This window comes from Talpa europaea, assembly GCF_964194135.1.
Source record: "Talpa europaea genome assembly, chromosome: 13".
Lineage (NCBI taxonomy): Eukaryota > Metazoa > Chordata > Mammalia > Eulipotyphla > Talpidae > Talpa > Talpa europaea.
Window position 1 is genome coordinate 2,912,030 of NC_140080.1, and position 15,739 is coordinate 2,927,768.

At 42.4% G+C, this 15,739-nt stretch overlaps 1 protein-coding gene across 1 annotated transcript in view; it reads left to right on the forward strand.

The window, feature by feature from the left end:
* Positions 1-15,739, forward strand: part of ARHGEF38 (Rho guanine nucleotide exchange factor 38) — a gene marked incomplete at both ends in the record, with an annotated part of 83,420 nt that overhangs the window by 10,531 nt on the left and 57,150 nt on the right. Inside the window, one exon of the mRNA XM_084251781.1 lies at positions 13,384-13,571. Within this exon, the coding sequence (XP_084107907.1) occupies positions 13,384-13,571 (188 nt within the window). The remainder of the gene's footprint in view (positions 1-13,383; positions 13,572-15,739) is intronic.

Consider the following 15,739-nt stretch of genomic DNA (forward strand, 5'->3'; position numbering starts at 1 on the left):
TTAGGGGGGAGGGAGACGGCAGAGAGGATTCTAGACAGACAACATGCCCATGAACACAGCATTGGCAATAAAATATGGTTTTCCTGTTGAGGGCTCACCAGTGAAAGAGACGATACTAACCAAGGAGCATGTCTGCAAGGTACATGGCACATTATGTCACCTCATGCTCTTAACTTTGCAAAGAAGTTATTTTCGCATCTCTATAGACGATGAAAGTAAGGCTAAGAGCAGCACAGGTGGCGCCCGGCAGACACATGACTAGTCAGTGAGGACAGACCGAAAGTGGCAAGGACAGTTTACAGACGTCTGCCTGCTTGGCTCCATGGTCCATGCTTTTCGACTACTATGTACTCTGCACTGCTCTAACCTCAATTTTTAGTGCTAGTACCTGCTGTGTGTGTGTGTGTGTGTGTGTTTTAAAAGGAAGCAATTGATTTTGATAAAATTTTGATCAATCTCAAAAAATCAAGAGATCATTAAGTTCTACCTGTACATGCAAATAAACGGTGGCCAACAAATATTTTCCAGAAGTTATATTTTATGCTTTTCAACAAAATGTCCTATGTAGATGAAGTTAGATATATGTGCCACCCTTAATGACGGGATACATTCTGAGAAACACATCGCTAGCTGTGCAAAGGCCACAGGGTACTTACACAAAAGGGAGGAAAGCCTATCGCACACCCGGGTGGTATGGCAAAGCAGTCCATCACCGACGGGGATGACCGTACAGTGCAATGAAGGATGTGCAGATCCACAAGAATTTCTTCTTCCATGTCTCTGCCCTGTGTACCTCTCTCCACCTCTAAGGCTCCAGCCCCAGTCCAGGCCACCAGCACCTGGGAGCTGAATTCCTGCAGGAGCCTCTGGTTCCACAGTAGCTTATAATCTCAGTGCACAATGCACAGGGGTCAGAACGACTGCTCAAGCTTGCATTCCAAGCCAGAGCATCCCCTGCTAAAACCCTCCAGGGGCCCCCGGCTGTTCAGAGAATGAAGTGCAAACTCCCTACCTTGGTCTTCTCCCCTTGGGCATACACTACGGCAACACACCAAGATGGTTCCAAATCCCAGGTCCTTGTGCTCACTCCTCCTTATTCCTGGAATATTCTCTCACCAGCTCTTCAATAACTAGCTTCTCTTCATCCTTCAGTTAAAAAAAAAAAAAAAGAGTATTCCAAATTCAGTAGATTCTTCTAGATTCACTAAAATATTCCACTATAAAACTACAAATGCGCTTAACTGCATTATCTAGTCTTTGAAACCTGCCCCTCCTTGGTAACGACACAGCCAGAGTGGGAGGGTGTTTGGTGAAAAACTGGGTCATAGCTGCTCAGTTGCCCTCAGAGCTTCCTCATGTTCCGGAGGACAGTGTCCAAGCCCAGGGACAGCGAGGCCAGATGCTTCAAGACAATCCAATGTGAAAAGAAAAAATACCTTCTTACTTTTTAGTCTTACCCTTCCAAAATATTTGTTTTCTGTATTCTTTACGAAGTTCATAGTAGTATAATACATGTCCTAGAGATATATGCTCAAAGCTTTCGGATACATTATCAAAAAATCTTGGGGTGAAATTCTGACCCAAGCTATGACATGGAAGAACCCTGAAGACTCTGTGCTAACTGAAGCAAGCCAGAAGCAAAAGGACAAACCTGAGCTGCCAAGAGCGGCCAGGTTCATAGAAAGAAGTAGAACAGCCGCTGCCAGAGCCTGGGGTAAGGAGACCTGGAGTCCGCATTTAATGCGCACAGAGTTTGGGTTGAAGGCCATCCTGCACCACTTACTAGCTGAGTAGCACTTGTGCTTTGGACAGGGAGCCGTGGTGCCTGCTGTTCCTCAGCTGGAAAGAACGCCTGCATGCTGGGTGTCTTGTAACTACTCATCTTTTCAGGTCTGTCCTTCAGTCATCACACGCAACCATACTTGTTCATCACCTCTCCTACACATTTCAACTGTTATTTATAGGTCAACATCTCCTTCACTTGGCTGAACTTCAAGGAACGTGTGTACCTTTAGCATGTAGGAAAAGGCTGGCTTATACTCTAGAGCATGTCTGTCAAGTAAATGAGTAAATGAGTGAGTGAATGAATAAGCAAACAATAAATGGGAACATGGCAGTGGTGTGAATGCCCCAAATGGATAAAGGAGACCCTTTCCCTTGGTGGTTCCGCAGCTGCCAGGTCTTGGATCACTTCTTCACTAACTTCAGGGTCACGGCTCCTGGGTTTGGATAATGCAGACAAGGGCATTACTATCTCAATCATATCCCAGTCTTCTCTTCCTTAGAATGTGCTTTGTTAGATGACCCTTAACGATTCTGCCTCATTAGCTACAGCCTGCAAAAATCACATCTATCTTGTGGGGGGGCATTATTGAAATATAAGTTCGAATTTCTATAAAAAGCTATGGACAAAGAAATTATCTTTGTTCTGGTATAATCAAAGATCCTAAGTACAATGACCTTTTTCTTTTTTTTTTTTTGAATGAAAACTATACATGTAAAAGCATAAATAATGTATTTGAAAATACTCTAAATACTCTAGAGTTGGACTTGCTTGGTGAGGACATGCCAGTCATACATATAGGACTGTCACTAAGTTACAGCGTTGCTACTGTATTCAAAACATTTCTGTGCAGAAAAAGTAAGATGTGAATTAAATGTCTTTTAATGGATGAATGCTTGGGAAGCAATATCAATTCTTCTCTGATGAAGATGAAGCTTCATCACAATACAATTGTCGCTGAAACATTTTTTATGCATTTGATTTCTCCATAGGTAGAGTACCACCAACATATAAGTATAGTTTTTTTTTCAATGAATAATTAATCAAATAAGATTTTGATTTGGGGTAAACTGATCAGAAAAACTCAAGTCCTGTATCTATATGCTATGTTTTTATAAGTAGGTACAAATTAACAAGAAAAAACATATTCATGCCAGAACACGTCATAATGTGATCTGACCTTTCTGCACAGACGGGGTGGTGTGGAGGGTGTGCAGGGTCACAGTTTTGAGCAGGTGTTTGGGCCTGTGGCTGGCAAAAACCAAGCTGAATTAAGAATCTGTTTCAAGTGGTTGTGAGGAGCGCCAGACTTGCTTCTCCTTTGTCTAAAATGTGTAAAAAATGAAGAATGGTATGGTCCTACAACCAAAGCAGCATAAAGCATTCTGTGATGGAGAGGGGGCAAAAGCAATGACCTTCAAATAATGTAGCCACAAAATTACCTGTACCCTAAATTCATGCACAATTAGCAAACATCTATTTTCTGTTAAAGACAACGACGGGCTTGGTGGCCCCTCCGCAGCCTGACTTCCTCTCTCTGGGGTTCTGCTCAAGCACTACCCCATTACCAGGGCTCCCGTGCCCACCCCATCCGCAGCGGCGACCCCTCCCCACCTCTGCACTGTGTGCCTTCAGAGCACCTATCCGTACCTGGCAGGATGTATGTTTCTGTATTCGTGGGCTTATCATTTCTCTTCCGTCACTGCAATGTAGGTTTCATAGAGACTGAGGTTTTTTTTTTTTTTTTTCTTTACATATTGCCAGGAAAGGATATCGAGGAAAGGATTTCAAGGCAGCACTACTGTCATTTTGGGCTAGAGATGTTTTTATTTGGGGGGTTGTGTTGTGCATCATAGGATGTTTGCAGCATCTCTTGCCTCTACTCACTAGACACCAGGAATATTCCACTCCCAACCGTAATAACCAAAAGTGAATCGAGAGGTGGCCAGAGGGCCCAGGGGGGCTTTGAGAGAAGTAAAATTGCCAGTTGAGGGCCACTGACCTAGTACAATGGGCACTAAGACTAGTGCAGTGAATGAACAGGTGGATTAAGGTCAGTAATTCTCATCAAGTCAAAAGTCTTAACAATGAAACATTTACAAAAGAAAACTACATGAAGACAGAATTTTGCCAAGTAAAGTTCCCTTTCTACTCGGGGCTTAACATCTGCCCTCTTTCACTCATCTTTTCCTGCTAAAGACTTTAAGTAAGGACATTTCCAGAAAGTGCCCATTTATTCCGCTCCTAATTGTTTGGGCTGCCCTGTGCTGATCACCGTAGGAGCCCGTGAATTCAAATCAATGCCACTTAAGTGTTTTTCAAGCTGGGGAAGCTTTGTTGAATTCCTTTTTGAAATCTACTTCTCTGCATTCTGCAGCAATTAGCAGTCAGAGGAAATAAATCACAGCCCTTCAAATGAGGATAAAACATCTCCCTGCTCCAATGTTTGAGCTTTCAAATTCCGAGTAGCACAGAGCCAGTCCCTTCACAGCTTCACTTAATACTTCGCTGGCTCCTCTCCAGAACCTGTCTGACACACAATTATTTTCGACCTGTTTCACAGAGGCTTGCTTTATTCATCTTTCGATGGGGCGGATTTCCAGTGAAACTGATAAAAGATTTTACTGTGTGGAACTTAAGTCAGCAGGGCTCAATGCAATCTAAGTCAAGGGTTTGGGCTTCTGGGAGCAGACGTGAAATACAGCTGCAAGAGGTTAGGAGGAATTGCTCACAGTCCTATCTGGGGGCCTGCTTGGAACAACCCCACAGCGAGAATGGTGCATGATGTCTGCACTGCCTGGCAGAAGGGGAAAAGGACAGGTGAGTGTAGGGGGTGACGGCCAGAAGCCTTGAGCTCAACTCGCAACTGTTATTTAAAGTGAAAGACTCTCTCTCCAGAATTAGCTTGCTTTTCTGTAACTGTGTTAAGACTGGGTAGACCCTGAATATCTCCTCCTGTGCTCTGTCCCCACGGCACCCCTTTCTTTCTTGGGCATACCACCCCATCCACCATCAGGCATCTAAGTAGTCTGGGCCCTCCTCCTCTACCCCTGGCATGGAAGGCTCACCAGGTTATGGCCATCATTTCAGCTCCTGCATTTCTCAAGCTGGTCAGTTGCTTCATCCTGTGGGCATCAAGACTAAGCTGTCTCCATCCTCCCTCTCCAACAGAACTGCCCCGTTCAAGGCCACCTCTCTGACTCCCTGACTTAAGCCTCACTTGTTGAGAGAAGGGACTAGTATCTTTTCATACTATGTATGCAACACGAAGCATAGAATCAGCTCAAAACCAATTCATAATTTAAAAGTTGACAGATACAATTACAATTAACTCTTAAAACTATGAAATTTGTGAAATGGCTAGTTTATCTTCAAATTCTCATTACTTTCACTTCTTATTTAATTAAGAATAAATTTAGTTACTTGTGGGAGTTCAGGATAATCCTGGGGGTTAGGGTGAGGGCAGATGCTGTTATGCAAAACCTTAAAGTTGGTATATGAAAAGACCAGCCCCAACTCTTTCTTATTAAGAGGTCAGTGAGGTTACATGGAAAGCAAAGAAACAAAACAAAGGAACAACCAAAACCCTAGAAATCTTACTGAAAAATTGAGGCTGGTGTGGGGGGAAGGACTCAGTGGTCTATGGTAGAGGGTTATGGGTACCTAATGGTGGGTATGGTCTGGTATCATACATCTGAAGAGATGCGATCCTGTCCCCCTAAATCACACATAGTATTGTAAAACAATGTTAACCTCAATAAAATACAATTAAAAAAACATTAATGATGTTTCAATATAATTACAGAAATTAAAATCCTTAATTATTTATTGGTAGTAACTGGTAAATAATACAGCTAGGAAACTTAGTCTAGGGTTTTTAAAGTAATGATGAGCTGTGCACTTTGGCAGGGGATAAGTTCTATTTTAGTTATCTTCTTTCTCTTTTGACTTTCCTAAGAAGCACACCTTTTCAGTGAGTTTCTCAGAACTGTATTCGAGTTAGTGATTTAGCTTCAGTGGAAGTGGGAAAGAATCAGTAAATTCAGGGGTTTATATTATGCCAAACAGCATGCAAGGGCTACCTCCCCACCTCATTAGAATTCCTCGTGAGCATAGCTCTGACACTGAAGAGACTTTGTCTAAGTCCTGGCTGCTTCACTTTTCCCTAGAGCAGGTCCAGAGCCACAAATAGTTCTTTCTTTCTTTCTTTTTTTTTTTTTTTAAAGATTTATTTATTTATTTATACAAGCACTGGGTATAGTCAGAAGCGCGGGAGGGTGAGAGAATTCACCAGAGCCACCTGGGAGCAAAGCAGGCAGACCGACGAAATACACTGCTGAGGGGAGCAGCGGGTGCAGCAGGAGAGGTCTGCGCACCATGTGGGACCCTCGCCAGGCAGCTGGGGATCGAACCGGCACTGCAGAGGCTGCTGGCAGCTTCCCAACCCAGCACTCAACCGCTGCGCCACCAGGGGAGACCCAATAGTTCTTTCTTGACGGGTGCTCAGTCTCACCTCCTGCCCTTGGAATATGTGCATGGGGGAAAAGCAGGTGCAGCTGTTCAGAAGCACATACAGAAAACTGGGAGGTAAATCATGGTCATAATGCCTGGCATATTTTGAGAGACTCTTATGGGTCAGACACTGAGTTAAGCCATTTCCCTGCTTAATCACAGTTCTCACAACCTCCCAGCTCTGGTTAAAATGCAGGCTTAGGAGCCAGACAGGCTGGGGTTTGATTCTACTTATTGTGGCCTGACCTCAGAACTCACCTCTGTGCATTTCAGCTCCTTCACATGTAAAAAGAGGAAGGGAATAAAAAAGATTTACCTTAGAGTCTTTGTGACGAACAAAGACCTAATACAAGACAAGTTTAGTACCTAGCACAAAGTGGGACTCAAAACGTGAGCTCTTCTTATTAACCCTGTAGATGAAGCAATTTGGTGAAGCCAAGGTCACACAGCAAGTGGGTGGTGAAGCCAGAGCAGATATGTCTTCCTGAGGTACAACACAATTTCACTGATATAATACAGGGTTCTGCACACAAGATAAATTATTGGTGGGGGTGATGAGGAGAGCCAGGTCTCCCAGCTACCACCTTTATGAAGATACAGATGAGAACCAGCTCTTCTATAGGCTCTCAGTTAGGTTTCACCTATATTACTGAGTCCAGTTTCCTCATCTCTAAAATTAGAGTAAAACTCCATTTTCATTGTTGTGAGGGAAGATCATCAATAATATATATATTTTAATAATTGGTACGTAATAGTTACTTGAAAACTGTTGCTCTTCTTATAGGCTACTTATAGGCTATATTGTTATCAAAATAACTGCAGTAATACATAATGCTCTAATGTCACATATACTGCTTTAAGAATATGCACTTCTGGGCCTCCCTGGTGGCACAAGGAGTTAGAACACAGCACTATGAAGCAACCCGCAGCCTCTGCAGCACAAGTTCGATCCCTGGCCAGGGAGCTACCCACATGGTGCAGCAGACCTCTCCTGTATCGCCCGCTGCTCCCCTCAGCAGCGTATTTCAGACAATCTGTTCTGCTCCCCATTCCGTCTCTGGTGAATCCTCCCACCCCCCCCCACACCTCTGGCCTGTACCCCAGCTCTTGTATGCATAAATAAATAAATCTTTTTTTTTTTAAAGATTTATTTATTTATTTATTTATACAAGCACTGGGTACAGTCAGAAGCGCGGGAGGGTGAGAGAATTTACCAGAGCCAGAGCGGGGAGCAGAGCAGGCAGAAGGACCGAAGGACACTGCTGAGGGGAGCAGCGGGCGGCAGGAGAGGTCTGTGCGCCATGTGGGACTCTCTTCCGGTGGCCGGGGTGCAGCTGGGGATCGAACCGGTGCTGCAGAGGCTGCGGGCAGCTTCGCAACCCAGCGCTCAACCGCTGCGCCACTGGGGAGGCCCTGTATGCATAAATAAATAAATCTTTAGGGAAAAAATATGCACTTCTATAAGGTTATCATTCAGCCTTAAAAAAGAAATTCTGACACATGCTAAAACATGTCAGAATCTTGAAGGCACTATGCAAAATGAAATAAGCTAGACACCAAAGCACAAATATATGCTTCCACTTACACAAGGGACCTATTGTAGCCACATACAGAGACAAACTAGAGGGTGGGCTGGGCAGCGATGCCCCTGGGGCTCTTTGCTCACTATCTGGTCACCTATTCTTCTAAACATGGCAGTGGCAAAGAAAAGGAAGCACTGGTAGTGATTTATCAAACACTGCAGAGAAGTCAAACATGTCTCAGTCTTTTGCAGATACATTACGAAAAAAGACTTTAGCTAGTGAATATCTAAAAATGCTTAAAGAGAACAGGGAAGATGAGAAACAGAGCAACAACAACGATGAAAGTCGTGATGATGAAGCAGAATGCTAAACCAAAATAGATGTGCTTAAAAATCAGCCTGATGATGAGGGCCCTCCTGGGTTAGTTCCAGGGCTAGGCAGGAAGCACAGTTGTGCTTCTGGAGTCTCTTCTCAGATGTTTGCAGTCTCTGCTGGCTGGGACAGGGCATCTAGCAGGCTGCGCGCCAGATCACGGTACCTTTGACAGGCCCACCAGTGGGAGGGAGCAAGGAAGAAGGAGCATGGTGGCACCGCCAGCCACCTGCTGCAGCTGCAGGCCGCGAGGCAGCGATGCTCCTGGGGGACTTTTAAATTCACAGGTAGATTCTGAAGAGCTTCTGAATCAGTGTATAAATTCATATACATGTATTTTTTAATTAATTCTTGTAGCAACTAGGTCTAGTGTTGGCTAAATGTAGAGTTTACGGGTAGCACGTTACATTTGAGATTTTGTATTTCAAGGAAGTTTGACAATTTGTCCAAATTGCATTTTTTTCCTCTAGAAACAAATTTCCCTTTTTTATTAAAGAAAAAAAGAAAGACCAAAGGGAGGAGGGCAGGGGCATAACTGTTTAATGGGGGTGCAGTTCCGGTTAGCAAGATGAACAAGTTCTGGAGGGGATGATGGCCTTGGCGTGCAGCAGTGTGAAAGCCCTTATGCAGGTGAACTGTACACTCTAAAATTGTGAACAAGGGAAATTTCCTGCTTTGTATTTTTTAACACAATAAAAAATGGAGGGGAGGCGTGAGAATTTATCCTGCTGTAAGAGGAAAACATTACCATTAACATTACTGAAATGAAAATCACAGTCTTGAGATTAGTTCCTGCTTCATGAGTAATACTTATCGAATTCCACCAAGATGTCACTTTAGGGTTTACATTTTATGAGTGAGAAGGTGTGCGTGACTATTCTTATCCACAGTATACGTTCCTCTTTGAACTGGCAGGTGAGTATTAGTCAATGTAGGCATCGCTCTAACAATGCTGTCAGAGGAGAAATAACATGGTTGTGACACCAGGAGAAGAGTTTTATTATACACATTACCTTGAAATAACACTTTTGCCAGGAGATTCAAAGCAGCATGCATGTGGTGTGTGATAGAAAGACGCCAAGCTAAACTGCATTAGTCATGTGCGCTCGTGATAGATAGAGCCCAACAGCCCAGAGATACGGGGATATAATTAACTAGGAAGGTCACTCCATCACCAGCATCCTTTTTGGAATAGAGATGTATTCAGTTATGCTGTTTACTCTAGCTATACTTAGACTGCTCATTTTTATGAACTTTCCTTTCTCTGTGATTTTTAAAACTCCTTTAAAGCCATTTTTTTGAAGAAGAAGAAGGTCTGTTCTGTTTATATGGCCTTGTACTCCAAACCCAAATCAAAACCATTTTGAATTTAAAAACACGACTCACTTCTGACACTGAAACTTTTCCCTCTCTTTTTCAGCTACTATAATAAAGTTTGGGGGCAAAGTTTGTTTAAAAATACAAACCCCAACACTAACTGCTATATGTACACTTATAGTGAAGCACCAGGCTCTCCCACACAGATACCCAGTCCAGTCAAGCTCTCCGCAGTCCCAACCCAGCTCCATCCTGACTTTCCTGAGGGTTGCACCCTCTAGTTTCTCTTCTGTGCACGCAGCTGTGGCCACTTCAGAGCCATCTGTCTTCTGAGAGGCTGGTAACTCTAAAAGCAGGTGATAACTGCCCTAAAGAGTGGGAAAACTGGAGTAGAAAGGCAATTTCCATTGCCAATCTGTGGAAACCAATGACTCTGATGCTGTCTCAAAGATCCCTTGGAGTCCCCAAACATTGCTTCTGTAAGTCCAGCTTCTTGAGGCCACTGGAATGGTTCCCATTATTCTGTAACAGGTGAAGAAGCTGAGGCCTGGGATGGCTAACTTGTCTGCCAGGTTCCACGACCCAGAATGGCAAGCTAGTCTTAATCCAGTTACCCTTTCACCACATTGCAGCTGCCTCCCTAGTTTTCCAGGAATTCCTGCACATGCCACCTATAAAATTTGTGGCTCATTTAGTGAAAATTCATCATCATGGGGGGGAAGATGATGCCAGAGGGTGGGGAAAAATAAAGGATGGGCAAGAGGGCATGAGTGATGTGGGACTGTTTTCACATACTACGGCATATTTCGGTTAAAAACCATCTAATTTCATGGCCTCAGTTTTGCTTTAGTTTGGACAGTCTTTAAGTTTAGCCTAACTACTGGAAAATATTCATGAAGTTCTATTTCGCCTTCTTTCCCAAATACTTAGCATATCTGTTGCTTTATCTAAAAATAAAAGATTATTTAGCTAACTGCTATTTGGGTGATAAATGTCGATATTTATGTGTTACACATCGCCCTAGTGTAAAAAAGTAAAAGTAAAAGATAAAAGTTTCAATGGTAGAGAGGATTTTATGGAAACCTGTGCCCACAATGCATTCCTGAGTTTGCTGGATTAAGGAATGTAAACACAGAAAGTGTTTACAGAGACTTGACCATAAATGATGCAAGTGCAGTCTTTGTTCCTGCCATGAGGTTGGCCAGAGTGGAAAGAGCAAACAGCTCACACGGTTGCTCAACTCTGAAATCCTAAGGGATGTTTTTTGTACCTTATGAGGAAGTTTCTGAAGTTGAACATCTTGACTGCCACTTCAGCTACCATGTCAGCTTCCCACCCCCAAACTCGTGCTGAACAAGCTGTTGAGCGTTAATGGAAATTCTAATCTTTTTTTTTTCAAATCATTTTTCATCTATTCATTTATATGCTGTCAAATTCCTGTTTCTATATACTATTGTGCTTATTCCATTTTCACCCAATTTTAATTGATAAAAATCTACAATTGTATATTTCAAATGGCAACAACTAGAAAATCCATGAAATAAATTAATTGGATATAGTAACTGAATCCTGGAATTCAGAAGTAAAAGTAACCTGGAAAAGTAATTTTAGGGATATTTCTTTGCCAAAGATCAGGAAAGATGCCCTTCTCCTTGCCAGTCCTCAATAACCAACAGAAAAGACACAGACAGATTAGAATGTAGAACAGACATGGGTGTGAACAGTTTTCCAACAGTGTCCCTTTTATTTCAAGATAACATGAAGTAACAGTTGGATACTATCCGTGCTGGTGGCTGATTGTCTACTGGTGACATTTCTGTGAGTTATTTATCAGGAGAAAAGGAGCTCTTGGTTCCTCCTCTGCCATGTCTCCCAACACCCACCCTTATAGGAACAGCCAAAGACGGCTCAGGAAGGTTGTGTTGTATATACAGACCCTCACTAGTCACCTGTCTTCCTCTTTGTATCCTAAATAAGTTATACTAGGGTCTCCTTGGTGGCGCAGGTGGTTGAGCGCAGTGCAGTGAAGCTGTCCACAGCCTCTGCAGTGCGGGTTTGAGTCTGGCCGGTGGGGGAGATACCCACATGGTGCAGCAGACCTCTCCTGTCTCGCCCGCTGCTCCCCTTAGCAGTGCATTTCAGTCTGCCTGTTCTGTTCCCTGCTGTCTCTGGTGAATCCTCTCACCCTTCCACACATCTGGCCTGAACCCCGGTTCTTGTATGCATGAATAAATCTTTAAAAAAAAACTTATTAAAAAAATAAGTCATACTAATGACTCCTGATTATATCTCTTCCTTTCTAATTTAGGGTGCTGAATGCAAGCTTTACTTTAGACGCAACCATCTAAAACTCCCCATGAGATACAGAACATTAATTGATTCTCTCTTCTTGTGTATTCTTCTTGTGTAACATATAGATTATCTTGTTGGCACTGAACAGCCCACTTTAGGAAATCATGTGTGCTTTGATGCCATTTGTCAAATCTGTCTTCTTCCCAGATGAAAGAAAGCTAGTTATCAGGCAAATGGTCCAGAAGTGTATTCACCTGCCAGTCAAAACTGCCCAAAGACCACCCCCCAACACACCTTCCAGAAAGGCTGGTGTCCCCTTCCCTGCATCCCCTCAGCATTTGATCACTGAACCTCGCTGAACTCCTGAAGTTAGTGGGCCAGGGAGAAAGGCTACTTCTGAAGTATCTCTTCACATTCTTGGGCAGTCTCTTTACATCAAACCATGAACAACTGTACTAAACGCTTCTCCGGTTGTCTCAGCTTTGTTTCTGAAGTGAGCTGAGAGAACGGTTTCTCTTGATTTCCATTTCCATACATCTTGACCTGTGCACTTTTTTTTTTCTGCACAGACTTTTTGTAAGTCCTTTATAAAGCTCCACGTTCTCAGGGATGCTGTCACCATCAAAGATGTTTCACATAGTTATCAGTTCATATTAGCTTTAAAGGAAATAAAATGACTTCAGCAAGTACAAAAACTAAGATGAAAGTTAAATGTGTAATGACTTCAAGCTGGCAGCAAGTTCATTTACACACACATATGCACGCCCATATTTCCCATATCTATCACTGCTCTGATTTCATGGTCTCATTTGTAGCTTCCAAAATTTTATATCACTCTGGGAAGCTCACTGTTGGAGACATTTAGCTCTCTTAACTTTTATATACAACCTTGTTTATGTGTAAGTCCTCCCATTTACTTCAACATCCTCAGCACTGTGTTTTTTTTTATTTACAACTTTATACTAAGCAATTCAAGAATTCTGAAATAATGTTACACAAGGCATTGCAGAGGAGTCACGAAGAAGCTTAGCTGAAAATTATCTACTCCACCACGGTCTTACTCCTCCTGGATTCTGACTGTGACGTGAAAGAAAAGACCCATTACCTGCAACTGGTTTCCATTTTATTGAGTTTTTTGTCTAAACCAACAGAAATTAGGGGGCAATTATATTATTAACAGGGACACACAAAACTGGAAGATGTTCCACTTATTAAGTATTTCTTTGACAGGAAAGCAAGTGTCCCCAGTAGGAGTTCTGAACTGTGGTTGTACTCACTTTACCTCCTGCCTGGAGGCAGGCTTACTGCTTAACACAGTAGCACTGGGGACTTTCAAGACATGCCATAACCATCCAGTATCCCCTAACTGACCTGGTACAATTATGTCCTCTCACACCCTTTCTTGCTAAAGTCTGAGGATTTTGAACTTTGGGGCACCACCACACCAGATCTCCTGAGAACACACTGAAGACACGTGAAGCCTCTGCCCTTATTAACAGTAATGTGCCAGGGGAACTGTTTATAATGAGGGGATCAGAGAGACTGCCGCAGAATGCCTCATACATCCATGTTTTCATTTAACAGAAAAGATGACCCCCCAGGCCGGGTGTTCTGCTGGGGAGACCCCAAGCCAGGAGGACGAGCATCAGATGCAGAGAATGATGGCAAAGCGGTCCAAGATCATCAAGGAGCTGATACAGACAGAAAGGGACTATCTTAATGACCTGGAACTGTGTATTAGGGAAGTGGTTCAGCCCTTGAGAAGTAAACAGGTAAATGTGGGTCTAAGCATCCCCCCGAATCCTCCACAGGGTCACCACAGCATGAAATGCCAGCACCAAGTGGATCAAATGGGCCTTCCCAAGGCTCTGGGTGGGGGTGGCATAGGCAATCACCACACTCACTCCCTTAGGCAAAGAAATTATACTGCACCTATAGAGAAAAGGAAATTCACTGTTCTTGCCACTTTGAAATTTCAGTGTGCTCGTTCTTGGATTCCCACAGAACTGGTAACAAAACATGAGGGGCAGGTTTTCAGCAGCTTAGGACCAAGGCACCTTATTTTACTTAAAGGTGGTAAAGGATTCAGGAAACAAAAAATATGTGGGTTCCCTCTCAGACACACACTTTGAGAGCTCAGTTAAACTTATGACTATTTAGACTATTCAGTGAAATTCAACAGAGAAATCACCCTGAATGTAAGATAAAAAGTTTCTCTTTGGTACAAAGAATGAAAGATAGAAAGATGTTTGATTCTCATTTTCTTTCTCTCTCTGTTTCTCTCTCACTTGCTCACTTGCTCACTCATGCATGAGTGTGCACACACACACACACACAGCTATTTCATTCAGTCAACACCTATTTATTAAGTGTTGATGCATGACTAGCACTGGGATTATAGCTAAGTACAAAACAAAGTCCTGCCCTTGAAGAGATTACTTTCTAGTGGGAGAGTGAAGGAGTCAGAAAATTACAAAAAATAAATAAACAAGGGAAAATTAAAATATAGTACATGGTGCAAAGCACAGTTGGAAAGACTAAGACAGGGACGCGGGGTGGTGAGTGGGGTCAGAGAGGTGGTATTTCTATCTCAAGAACAGTGGTGAGAAATTCTTTCCAAAAGAGGCTTGCTGAGCAGAAAACTATGGAGGGAAAAAGGTGGTCCAAGCAGAGGGGAAAAGAGCAAAGATTCAGAGGAGCAAGAATAGAATCACGCAGGCAGTCAGGGGTCCTCATTCACGATTCCAACAATACACAGCAACATAAACACAGACATCAAAATGATCACAAATTCCAGTACTCAAAGATAACCACCATTCACAAGCTGAAATATCCTTTCCATGTCTATTTAGACACACACACACACACACACACACACACACACACAGAGAGAGAGAGAGAGAGAGAAACCACATGGGGAGTTCTACAGAAATGTGTTTTGTACAAGCAATTTTGTAACATACTGATTTCACTCAGCAATCTGTTGTATGTATCTTTTTATGACTTCCAACTCTTAAATGTTTTTATACTATTACTGATGCTCAGACACACTTATGTTTGGAGTGTTGTCACCTTATCTTCTTAGAATAAATTCCTAGGCCTGGAATTGCTTGGTTGAAGGATATGCATATTTAGGATTTTGTAAAAAATCACCTACTAACAACCAGAGAGTCCAAACTGTTTTAATTTTCATTCCATTCACAGTAATTGGGAAGGGGCCTCTCTGCATCCTTTTTCAAGCTATGTATATCCTCTATAAAGTTGATTCTATAAACAGCAATGGAAACCAGCTTCCTTTGATTCTATCTGACAAATACATTCTTACATATTCAAAAGCCATTTTTTATTCATTCCAGTCCCTATTCATATCCATATCCATACATTTTGTCTTTTAGAAAATTCTGATTTGCTTTTTTATTTTACAAAATCTCTTTGTACGTTAAGGATGTTCTTTCTCCACCCCTCACACCACAGCTAAAATTCTATAGTTTTGCCTCCTAGCCTTGTTTAATGTTTATTTTTGCAATGTTTAAGTAGTCAAATATATTGAACTTTATGGATTCTGGGTTTGAGAGCTTAACATGTACCCCATGGCTATAAAAATATGGCCAGTTGTCCCAACGTCAATTATTAAATCTGTCTCCCAGTTCTTACAACACCCTGAAGTAGATTTTATACTTCTTAATACAGGACTGTTTTCAGAAAAACATCTGGCCTACAAATTAGGAACAACCTGTGTAGATGAAGATGACATTTGATATAAAAGATAAAAATATATAAAGGAAAGTAGCAAAGCAGGCTTGTAATTTTTCCTTAGGAAGTGACCTTTACTTTTACCCTTCATGATTTTTTGGGGGGTTACTTAGTAGGTATCAAACCCAGTTCCAAACATTTCATTAGTCTTTCATTTAATCCCATCATGATTTTTTCAGTAAAAAGT